The sequence below is a fragment of the Biomphalaria glabrata genome, chromosome 3, assembly GCF_947242115.1.
Source record: "Biomphalaria glabrata chromosome 3, xgBioGlab47.1, whole genome shotgun sequence".
In the NCBI taxonomy this organism is placed as follows: Eukaryota; Metazoa; Mollusca; class Gastropoda; family Planorbidae; genus Biomphalaria; species Biomphalaria glabrata.
In genome coordinates, this window is record NC_074713.1 from 49,765,566 (window position 1) to 49,777,879 (window position 12,314).

The 12,314-nt window shown below is 31.6% G+C and overlaps 2 protein-coding genes across 2 annotated transcripts; one reads left to right on the top strand and one right to left on the bottom strand.

Annotated features, from left to right (window-relative positions):
* Nucleotides 1-71: 71 nt before the first annotated feature.
* Nucleotides 72-5,984, top strand: LOC106055431 (ADP-ribosylation factor-like protein 2). Its single transcript, XM_013211686.2, has 5 exons — nt 72-222; nt 2,031-2,141; nt 2,734-2,896; nt 4,063-4,143; nt 5,355-5,984. Exons 1-5 carry the CDS (start codon nt 158-160, stop codon nt 5,487-5,489), a joined length of 555 nt encoding a protein of 184 aa, XP_013067140.1. The 5' UTR covers nt 72-157; the 3' UTR covers nt 5,490-5,984.
* Nucleotides 5,985-5,986: 2 nt separating this feature from the next.
* Nucleotides 5,987-12,301, bottom strand: LOC106055430 (uncharacterized). The gene is made up of 8 exons (XM_013211684.2): nt 11,503-12,301; nt 10,490-10,580; nt 9,262-9,451; nt 8,990-9,093; nt 8,231-8,398; nt 7,935-8,063; nt 7,125-7,259; nt 5,987-6,267 (listed from the first exon to the last, which is right to left on the bottom strand). Exons 1-8 carry the CDS (start codon nt 11,586-11,588, stop codon nt 6,142-6,144), a joined length of 1,029 nt encoding a protein of 342 aa, XP_013067138.1. The 5' UTR covers nt 11,589-12,301; the 3' UTR covers nt 5,987-6,141.
* Between the last annotated feature and the right edge of the window lie 13 nt (nt 12,302-12,314).

Consider the following 12,314-nt stretch of genomic DNA (forward strand, 5'->3'; position numbering starts at 1 on the left):
TTAATATAATTAATGAATAAGAAAGTCTTTAAATGCGAATTCTCCGGTGGCTACTACAGGGGAAACTACTCTTGGCTATTTGGTCTTAGCTACATTAACGCCTGTGATAGTTTTCGAAGACAACAGCAACAAAAAGCCTAACTTAGAAGAATCATCAATGGGATTGCTCACAATTCTGAAAAAGATGAAGCAAAAAGAGAAGGAAGTTAGGATTCTGATGCTGTATCCTTAAATACTAAATATAGAAAAAATAGCTATCTAGATTGCTTGTTTAAAATTAAAATACTGATTAGATAATTTAAAATAATTATCATTTATAATTTATATATTATGATTTAATTATCATTTATTTATTATAATTATGATGATAGAAATGAAATTAAAAAAATGGTTTACATTATTAATATTTACATCATTACATGTTTTGGACACTTGGATGTTTCTTCCTAAATCAAATCTCCCCCATGACAATGGACTGAATGGATAATGGCAGTCACCAGGCAGTCTGAGTCTGTATCTTTACTCAGTACTGTTTTTTATACTTAGCCTGACTTATTAGGATTATTTATTTTTTGTTGATCTGAGTTTGAAGGTATTAAACTGAAGAAAAATTTATTCTTCAAATTGTTTCTTCAGACAATCCTAGTAGTGTGTTGGATATTTACAAGGACCACCGAATAGGTATCATATTATGTCATATCATATGGATTATGGTTGTGGAGACAATACAAAACTCTCTCTCTAAATAACATTGTGAAAAAGATTAAAGTAGTTTTGTTTTAGTTTTTTTTTGTTGTTCCTTATAGTATGCATTTTTTTTTGGGGTGGAAAGAAATGCTCCAATTTGATTTCTGTAACTCCTCTAATTCTCTTCGTAACATTTCAGTACATCTTGTATTGTTTTTGTTGTTCTATATATTAAATGCAAACTGCAAATAATCTAACTTTATTAAATTTTAATATTTTTTTAAAGCAAGCTATGCATGGTGGTGAACTTTGTCAAATGCCTTAGAAAGATAATTTAAAAAGGCATTTATTTGCTCATTATTATCTAAAGCCTTTTAAAAAAATCATCCATTAGATCTAGTAGTTGTGTTTCACATGGCCAGCCTATATTTCCTAAAGCCTTGTTGGTATGTTGTATAAAGACATTTTGTTTACTGGCATCTAAGTGGTTTATGATATTGCTATTATATATATAATTTGTTCTAGTATTTTACCTGGGATACTGGTGAGCTATATACTGGTTTGTTTTCCTTGATTTCCTTTTTTAGATAGGAGAGTGACATTAGCTTCTTTCCAGTCCCTCAGTACCATATCCTGATTAAATGATGCCTGATAAAGTATTTTGAGCACCGGCACTAACTCTTTGCTTTGTTCTTTCAGTAATCTATCTGTAATACCATCCGTTCTTTTATTTGGTTTTATGTTAGGTAATAGTTTTTTAATCCACTTTTCTTGTGTATCTATATCTCATATGTTTTTTACTTGGTTTAAGTTACGTTAAGCACTATGTCTTTGTCTCCTGAGGCTGAGAGTGCTGATGCAAATTATTTATTTACAATGTTAGCTTTTGTTTCATTATCATTAAGTGTTAGGTTATCTTCTCATTTCTCATTTTTAATTCAATGTATTGCTATCCTTAGATATTTCTTTGTTTATTTATTTTCTCTGTAGCTGTCTGCTAACTTTTTGGGCTATGTATTTAACATATAAGGTACTTTTTTTTAAATGGATTCTTTCTACTTTAGTTTTGTTACATTTTTAAAATAGGTTTTCTCTTTGTTTGCAAAGTTTCTTTAATTTAATTAAACCAGCAATTATTTATTTTGTATATTTAGTTGCTATTAAATTTTCTATTTTGTTTTCAAGATGGCTTTTAATGCAATTTCAGAGGTCATCAACTGGTTGGTTAATATTTTTATCTAATATTATATCTAGATAACTGATCTCTATAAATGTCATTATGATAAAAATTATTTTATTACAAATGAAAGTTTGTTGTACAATTTCATTAACAAAAGCTAAAGAGGACTGGATAATGCTGGCAAGACAACTATCTTAAAGAAGTTCAATGGTGAAGATATTGATACAATTTCTCCGACCCTTGGTTTCAATATTAAAACCTTAGAGCACAGAGGGTAAGTGGGAAAACACATTGATTCATTATTAACCTTAAATGTTTTGTAAACCTGGTGCTGGCTGTGAACAGGAGTAATTGTAATTCCAGGCACGCTGTAGGATTAAAAATTATATTTTGGTAGAGTCCTATTTCATTCTGAAAGTTAGACATAAAATCTGCTTGAAAGTTAAATATGTTTGATCCTTTTATTTACAAATTTAAAACTTGTATCAGTGTACTTAAAACAAAGTATTATTCCCTTGCTCAGTTACTATTGTTTTTTTGAAACAGAATGGCTTATAAGATTGATTCCTAATGTTTAGCTGTAGATAATTTTCATAAGGCACTGATACAACACAGAACTTACAAGTATTGGTGCAGTACATAGGGGGTGGGGAGTGGGGTCAGATAAAAGGGAAAAATTAATTTTGAATGAACTAAAATCCTCATTAAAAATAGTCAAAATTTGATATGTAGTGCAAACAAATGGAGGCATTGTAAATATAAATAATTTTATAGAAAAAAAGTTTTTGTCCAGTTGACATTTACAGCATGCATTAGCAATGACTGAAACAAATGCCAAGTAAACCTTTTTTTTTTTTTTTTTACAGATTTAAACTTAACATTTGGGATGTAGGAGGTCAAAAGTCATTACGTTCATACTGGAGAAACTATTTTGAAAGTACAGATGCTCTGATATGGGTTGTAGACAGTGCCGACAGAATGAGGTTAAGTGATTGTAAGAAGGAACTTCACAGCTTACTTGTTGAAGAGGTGAACTATATAGATCCATATATAGGTCCACTTGTAAACTATATTGTTCAATGTGCTTATATTGCTGTTTTAACTAATGAATACAATTAAATGTATACAAGAGATGATGGAGAGGCTTGGTATAGACAAACTCAAAATTGGCCTCTTGATAAAACCAAAGTTATGCCCATTGGTTACAGGTCAACAAGGACCCCCCCGTCACAATTCGGTATACAGAGCTTGAAAAAGTGGAACCTATTAGGCAGCGTTATCGCAAGCGATGGAAATAAATGTCATGATGTTACATGTCGGATAGGAAAAGCAGGAGCTATCTTCCAAAAACTATGGTCTACCTGGGTGGCAAACAAATAAATAGGCTTGCAGACCAAGATTCACTTCCTCAATACAAACATTGTCCAAATGGCCACCTACGCTTGCGAGACATGGAAGTCCTCCATAAAGTTTGAAAAGAAACTAAACTTAGCTCAGCAGTGATGGCTGAGAAGGATCCTAGGAATAACATACAGAGATAATGTCACCAATAGAGAAGTCCTTTCCATCATGGACACTAATCCCCGTAAATGAAATGGTGATTGAGCATCATATGAGATTTGCGGGACATATCCTTAGTTAATATAAAACACATCTACCAAAGTCAGTCTTCTTAGAAGACTTAAAATCTGTGAACTCCAGCTGGGAAGAGACCTGCAGTTATCTATGACTGATCACTGTGGTGATGCTGCCCTATGTGCTGAACAGTGTTGGAGAACTTAAGTCTGACTCGCTTTCAATATTAATTATTAGTTATAATCATGAACATGACTTGTGCAGCTGAATTGAAGGTCTTACTAGATTTGAACTTTCATAGAAACTATATAATTTTTAATGTGAAGACTTTCATGAGACCACCTGTAATAGGTACTTGACATCAAAAGAGAAAGTAAATGCACTAATTACTTAAAACTCTTATACACTATTGGGTGGTGAAATATATCAAGGTTAACTCCCTTTCTATAGACCTCACAGGGAAACATTTAATTGTGCTTCAGTAAGCCAGTTAATTTTTGAAAGGCTAGGAAAGGAATATGACATTGTTGTAATGAAATGAAGCATTTAATTTTTACTTGACTCTAAGGGGGAGTAAAGATGTTGAGCTGCTATTAAAACTTAAATCTTTGTTTCAACAGAGACTTGCCGGGGCCACACTTCTAGTTTTTGCTAACAAACAGGATCTACCTGGTTCTCTGACTGCTAGAGAAATTAGAGAGGTAGGACATTTTTTTTTTTCAGTGGACCTCTTAGGGAAAGGAAGCTTTGTTTTGTTTTCTGTCAAAAGCTAAATGAACTATCAAAAGTATGTTTTCATGATTATCTTCATGCACAAAATAGGTGCAACATTGAGTTAATACTCTTTTTTTTTTTTTTTTTTTTAATTAAGCAAAAATGATGTCAAACCAGCTATTTTGCACAATCTTTTTTTTAAAACTATATCTTCTATTGAAACACCATCATCTTCATCAAGCTTGCAACTGAGATTCAAAAACTATTAAGGGACTTCCTAAATCATAACCTTTATATTTTACAAATTAATTACACCTAATTTCTTACATGTGTGCACACACAGAAGTTTAAATAAGCAGTATGTGTGTTCCATTGTTTTATTTCATATTGAATTTAGTTAGTTGACTTGGATAAGATTCTATCCTCTTCTACATTGTGTTCAAATATGCTTACAATTTGTTCATAGATCTTACAGTTTTTTTATGATCTACGAGGAGAATTTTCTTTTGTTTTTAAAATTAAGCATGCTTATTGTATACACAAATATTTAAACCATTTTTCAAAACAACGCAGTTCATGTTATTCAATAGCCTTATGGGATCAAAATTATCTGCAATCCCAATACAATTTCAAAAGAAAGCTGTTGATCATCATATTTCAAAGTTTGTTATATGGTTTTAATTTTCAAAATTTGTTAATCTGCTGTGTTAGGTAGTGGCTATTTAAGTAACAATGGGTGCACAGAAATAACCCTCTTGGGCCATCCACAAATTTGTGTTATCCGTAGCACCAACATCCTTAGTTAATTTATGTTTGAGCTTTTAAAAATTTTATTTAATTGCTCCCACAAATACTTGAATAATGTCTATAGAGTAGAAACAATTTTTTCAATCTTATGGTCTCACTCCAAGAAGTGGGAATAGTACTGACAGGATGACAATACAATTTCATTTTTTTATGAAATTAAGTGGGTATCTGTGTCTTATTCAATCAAATCTAATTGCTTGTTCTAAAATATTCATAAACAATTTAACATTTAATTGCTAGTTCTATACTATTCAACTATGTAGTTTAGAATTGTCAATTCTCTGCTGTTATTTTGCTGAAACTATCCAATCTTGTCTTTATTATATTCCTTTATTTCTATCAGCTTTCAATAAATTAAAACTCATATTATTTTGTTTGTGATTTATAAAAGGCTTTAGATTTGGACTCCATCAAAACTCATCACTGGCTGATTCAAGACTGTAGCGCTGTTACTGGAGCCAATTTACTGAATGGAATGGACTGGGTCGTGAATGATATTGCTTCCAGGATATTTACTATGGATTAAAATTACAGCTGGCTCAACATCAACTTTAGTCATTTCTTATTATAATGCTTTTGGATCTGAAAAAGTATTTTTTTAATACATGTTTTTTTTTCCAGGTATTTTTAACAGTGCTATGATATAACCTTCATTGAGTTGATAATGATTTAGTGTGAAACATATGCTGCTTAGCATATAACTGTAATATTACTAAATATGAACCTTATTTGTTCTGCTTTGATCAAATTGTTTTAAGATAAATTTTGTGAAAGTGAGTGAGTTTCAAATTTGCTGACAAACAGATGTATGTTTAAGACTAATAATGTATGTGATTGTGTGTCATGATTGTGTGTCACTGATGTATATATGTTGGAGACTAATGATGTATGCCTTTTTTTTTTGTGTGTGAAAATGAGAAACTTTATATTTATGAAACTGATTGAAATTTGACCAGTGTAAATAACTGTATAAATATTGCCTGCATTATTTAAAATAAATTTTACAAACAAACACAAAAAATGTTCAGTTACATACTTGACTTTGAATGTTTCTTGATACAAGAATATTTTGTGAACACATTTTAAAACAAAAAAGTAGTGAAATTCTTACAGATATATATGTATATGCATTCTGTGTACAATAAAATCAGGTATTGTACACAAAATACACAAGACATTTAAACTTTCAAAGCCACAACTGTCTTGTCCATACATCCAATAATAACTTCAAGTACACCATCATCATCTATGTCAGCTGTAGCTATATTGTTGACCCAATCACTTGTTAGGTATTCATAAAAAAGCTGGAAAACAAAAATCAAAAACAATTTTTGATACAAATTATAGTCAACATATATTTAACATATTAAGCTTAGCTGTCCTTTAAGGTTCACTAACATTCTCAAGTAGTTGCATGAGGGACTAAAAGGTTAATTAAACAACACACTGTGACCTTTCACCTCATTTCTCTATCTATATCAAACAAGGTATAGCATGGTCATTTTGTTTTTTAGTGATTGTATGAAGACCACTTGAACTGTAACATCTTCAACTAAAAAGATGATCGCCATAGAAATTTTCTAAGCAAATAATTGTGCTCTACCATCCCACACAGAACAGGAACTTCGGATAGCAGTAAACAAATATATATCCTTTTATATATTAAAAAAAAAAAAAAAACGCAAAAGGATCTACTGAGCCCAAACTTCTCTTAATGTGGCAGATACATATTTAGCAGCAAGGTGTTCAAGGATGTTAGAATAAATTGAACCAAAAGTGCTATATATTATGGAGAGAACAGAATTGAATCTTTATAGTTCCATAGCTGTGCTAGGTGAAGCCTCTTAGTCTTAGGCATGTAAAATGTAATGTTAATTTACTGAGTTCAAAAAGAGAACAATGTAACAGGATGATCCATGCTAGTGCTGAAAAGGAGCAGTTGAGAAGTCATGGTACTCCTACTGATTTTACTTTGTATCTAATAGATTTTAAAATTGCTTCTCATTTAATAGTATGAAACATGACAGTAGGTGCAATCAAGATCCTAGCTCTAAACAAAGGACTAAGATAAACCAATGTTGGGTGACCTAAATGTTTTTTTTTCAAGAAAAATCACAAGTTGATCGAAAATATAAAAAGTACATTGAAAACAAACAATTACCTGGCCATCACGATATAAATGTAGTGAACTGAAATGTCCAGCACATAAAAGAAGATCAGTGCTGTGGTCAGACTGAGGTAATGTGCACAAGCTAGTTATGGGACTTTTGGTGTTAACATAGTCATCCAGAGTTATCTGCCAAGAAAAACAATTTCAGAAAATGTATTTACAATATGCATTATGCTAATTGAACTTTTTAAAAGTCTATTATGTGCTCAAAGAAACTAATTCATTTCGAGGAACATAAAAAAATATACTGTCAATTAACAAAACATTAAGTCAATGGCATCATCAGAACAAATGATTTTGCTACAAAACTGATATAAAAAGCTTGATTAGCCTTCATGCCATTTAACATTAAAGACAATGAAAATGACATCACCAGTTAAATATGTTGTATTAGAATGCCTGAGAAAAAAATGATTATCATTTACACTGATCATATAAGTAATGCAGTTATATTATGTGACTACTGACAATTTACAACCTTATTGAACAAAAAATGGGTTAGGTGTACTGACATGTCTTTTAAATACTATTAGATATCCCAGAGTTGTTCTCAGCTTGAAAGCCTAAAGTAACATCAAAATGCAAGTGAGATACATTTAGGAACTTCCAATTAATGGCACTGACTACATGTCAAAAGGATTGCTTCAGTGAAAATAATAACCTTTAGTTAGCATTACCAGATAAATTACTATTTTAATCTTAACAGCAACTAAATGAGCTGAGAATGTAGACTTACATTAAAGTTACAAAACTGAAATGTGGACTTAAGTTACAGTTACAAAAGTGAGAATGTGGACTTACATTAAAGTTATGTAAAATGTAAACGGAACCACTGCTTGATCCTAAGGCAACTTGCTCACCATCTGTAGAAAGTGTTGGGCTTGAGGCTAAACTGAGTTTATTGGATGGAATAAATCTGCCTTGACACATCTAGACAGAAATATAGACAGTATGAAAACCATCCATTCCAAAGTGTTTGTTGGATAGATAAATCTTATATTTACAGACATTTCTTCCAAAAAAGAAGTGATATTTATCTAACTTACTTTGATAATTTTATTTAAGTAACAATGAAAAATAATGCTGTAGATACTTACTGCAGTAATATTAACTGGTGCAACTAAAGAATTGACTATGGTTCCATTACTTATCACATGAATTCTTTTAGCATTGTCAGCTGCTAACAAATACTGTTTCCTGTTGCCTGTTGAGTCTGTCAGATACACAACTAGCATACATGAGATTCTGACTAATGTTGATGGATTCTGGAAATAAAGGATACATTGTAATGTTTCCAAGCTTTGTGAAAATTGTCCACATAATAAAAAAATATGCCATAATGGGGAACAGTATAAAAATAATCCATAAATTCTTTGGACCTGCTGAGAAAAGATTCCTTCACATTTAAAATTTATATTCTGAGATAGCAAATGTCAATATAATAATTTTTTTTTTTTGGACAGTATTTCAAGAGGTAGGAAAGAACTCTTTTGAAATCTTCTGAAAAAAAAAAGTGCAGCTTGTTTCCTAAAGAAATCACTTCTTTTTAACATCGAAAAAAATAATGTTTCCTTTTCATTGTCTCAAGGTTAGGATGGGGAAAAACACCACCACCATAATAATTGCTAAATGACCACATCCAAAGCTTCAAAAAGAACCCTAAACATTGGAGTGCCCAACCTAGAGAGGGCATGCTTCAATTTAAGTAATGAAGGCTCAGCAGGGGCACCAAAAAATAAATCACCATTGCCCTTGAAATATATATATAATGTTGATTGATAAATGTAAATACATAAAAAAGCAATTAACACAGAAACCTTTGGAATAGAGTTGAATAAGACAAAATGAAAGCAAACCTTATTGGATAAACTATTTAGATTGATTCTCCAGAGCTCTTCAGTGGGCTGAACTCCTGTAATAACCCCAGAGTCATTGGAGCACACAATTACTGGACTCCCACCTAGTTGAGATCATGTCAGAATTTGAAGTTAGCTTTTTATTCTTTATTTATATGGAAATAACACATCAGCTATTTCAAAACATTATCTATTTACAAAAAAAAAATATATTTATATATAGAGTTAGCTGAAACATTTATATAATGAGTCTTGGTGAAAACATTATATACCATTTTCTTCTACCACTGTACAACAAATTAGACTGTCAGAAGATAATGATTGCCGAGAGAGAATTTGCTTGTTACAGAAGACTGTCAGCATGCCACATGAGTCACAGACAATTAGGTCATTATGGTAGAACCTTGTCACATCATACACTGTCAAAGCCTGGATGGGGCCGCTTTTGGTTTCCAAGACTGTCTGTGACAAAGAAATTATAAATATAGTTTTGAAGGGCAAAGCCACAAAATTTAAATTATTTTTGTAGCATTTAATTAATTAAGCATTTATTAATAAAATATCTTATTTATATATTCTTGTATCTACAAGATCTATTGTATGGTGATCTAGTGGAGATCAGGGGAGCTGCAGGCCATACACTTGTAAGATATACTAATTTATACAAGCATGACATGAAGCTCTTGAGAATCAACACCAACAGGATAGATCCACATGAAGGGCAAGCATCTAGGATCACAGACGGTGCATACAAGAAGAAGGAAAACAGATTAAAATGCTGCACTGTCAGGTGATTACAAATGCATAGCCATGTGACCGTGGATGTGTATAAAGGATTGGACACTTTAGTCACATGAGATTTTTCAAACGGAGAAGGTTATCTCTTGAAATGTGTTGCATTATTTGTTAATAAAAATTAAAAGACTGAGTTAAAAATTTGTTGATTATAGGAATGTGACAGATATGAATGTCATACAGCAATTTTTAGAGTTTTATCTAGGAATTGAACATATTATTTATTGCTAATATTAAGGTAACAAAATGATATTTCCTAAAAAGGTAGTACACCAATATAAGGCTTGTCTACGAGTCCAAAGATTAATGAGAAGTGCAGTATTTCATGTGGATACAGATCCCCAGCTGTGACCTACATATTTTGCCATAATAATTGTGAATATTGATGAATGTGTTTCAGATTTAAAAATAATTAAGTATGATTATAAAAAAAGGGAAGTAATTACTGAAAGTTCTACTAATGTTAGGTTTTAAGGTAAATGTGTATCTTATCTTATAAAATTACAGATGCTACTTATTTACAGAAGATAATTACATCCTACAAGTATTCATGTGTCCATTTAGTCATGCATGTTAACTAGCTGTGAAACCAAAGAAATTATATTCCCCAATAACAAAGAGCGTTATTATAGAAAACACATATCATTTTGATTGTTTCAACAACCAGTAACTTTGCCTAAAAAAATCAGACTAAACACTAAATACCTTTGGCTTATTATCAAGATGTTTAGCAGACAAATCATGTATCCTGACCAAGCCATCTTCACAACCTAGTATTAAGCTCCATCCACTGGCTCTGTTTCGGAAAAAAAAGAAGGTGTAAATAATGCAGCAATATATTAATCTAAAAAATAATGGGATTTATAATATGGAGATGCAGACGCAGTGGCTTCCGAACCGGGGATCCTAGGTTTGAATCCTGGTGAAAACTGGTATTTTTAATTTCTGGATATTTGGGTGCCTCTAATAGGTACCTGACATTAGTTGGGGAAAAGTAAAGGCGGTTGGTCATTGTGCTGGCCACCAGATACCCTCATTAACCATGGGCCACAGAAACGGATGACCTTGACATCATCTGCCCTACACATCCCAAGGTCTGAAAGCGAAACGATACTTTACTTTTATAATATGGAGATACAGAAATAGCAGTAGACTGCTAACTTATTGGGATACAGAAACATTTGAAACAGTAGAGCACTGATCATATTTTATAGTCTTTAATGCTAGGAGGCAGTAATTTACTTGAGTCTTAGATAACAGATCTAATATCTAGATTTCTACATCCTAGCCCAAACCTCCCACAGGATGACTGGTGATGGCAGTTTTTGAATTTGGGACCATCAATATGAACGACAGTCCAATGTACAATTGATGTTTTTCAGTTGGATATTATTACTGAATTCTGAGAAATATTATATGTGATCTCTTGATGGCTGGAATTGCCAATATATTATGAACTGTTATTTCATTTAATAAATATTAATATCTGCTACAATGGAGTTATTCATATATATATCTACATGTTTGTACTGATAGTACTCATACTCATAGTAGACATACGCAACACTGATTACAATAGTCAATACTAGAGTAGATCTATTATTAGTAATATAACATTTCTTCTCTTCTCTTCAGCTTGTCTAAATAAAATATACTCATAAAGTCTCATATAGATCTAAAATAATATAATTATAAATTTAAATTGAATTTCAACACACCTAAAAATCACAGCCAATGCCATTGTATTAAAAGGATGATCTAGTTTCAACTTCCATATTTCACTACAGGGAGAAGCAACTGGCATTTTCTTTGATTTTGAGCACCTTAGTCTTAGTCCTTAGTTTTAGGCTTAGTTCTTGTATTAGAATGCCACTTACTAGACTTTGAGAGTACACTGTACAGAGTACAGTTTAGTAGAGTCTACTCTACTAAAGTCTACTTACTAGATCTAGAATCTAGTACTAGTCAGTCTAGTGTCAGTAGTGTACTACTACTAGTACTAGATTTTATTTATTTTTATTATTATAGATCTAATATTTATTATTTAGAGTCTTTAGACTCTAAGTCTAAGTCTAGAGTAGTAGAGTCTAGTCACTAGTCACAGACTAGTGACTCTTCTAGTTCTAGAGTCTAGATTATTATAGATAGGATCAATTCATAGTCATACTAGTCATAGAGTTGATGGTAGATCTAGATAATAAAGATAGAGAATTAGATGTAGAGTTGAGACTCAACAAGACTCAGACTGACTGTCAATCTAATTTATCTATCACTATCACTATGACTTTAGACTTTACTCTCTTAAGTTTGTGGTTCTCTACTCTATCTAGAGATCTGGTAGAATCTATTTCACCGATCTATTTATTCTAGATCTAGATGTAATAGAACTTAAGAAGTACAGTCTAATATTATTGTAATTCTTCATATGTAAAGTCTAGAATCTTGATCTAGATCTAGTATGTCTATAGATCTAGTACACTATGTCTATAGTCTATGGCCTATGGCCATGGCTATGGATTTATATCTCGAC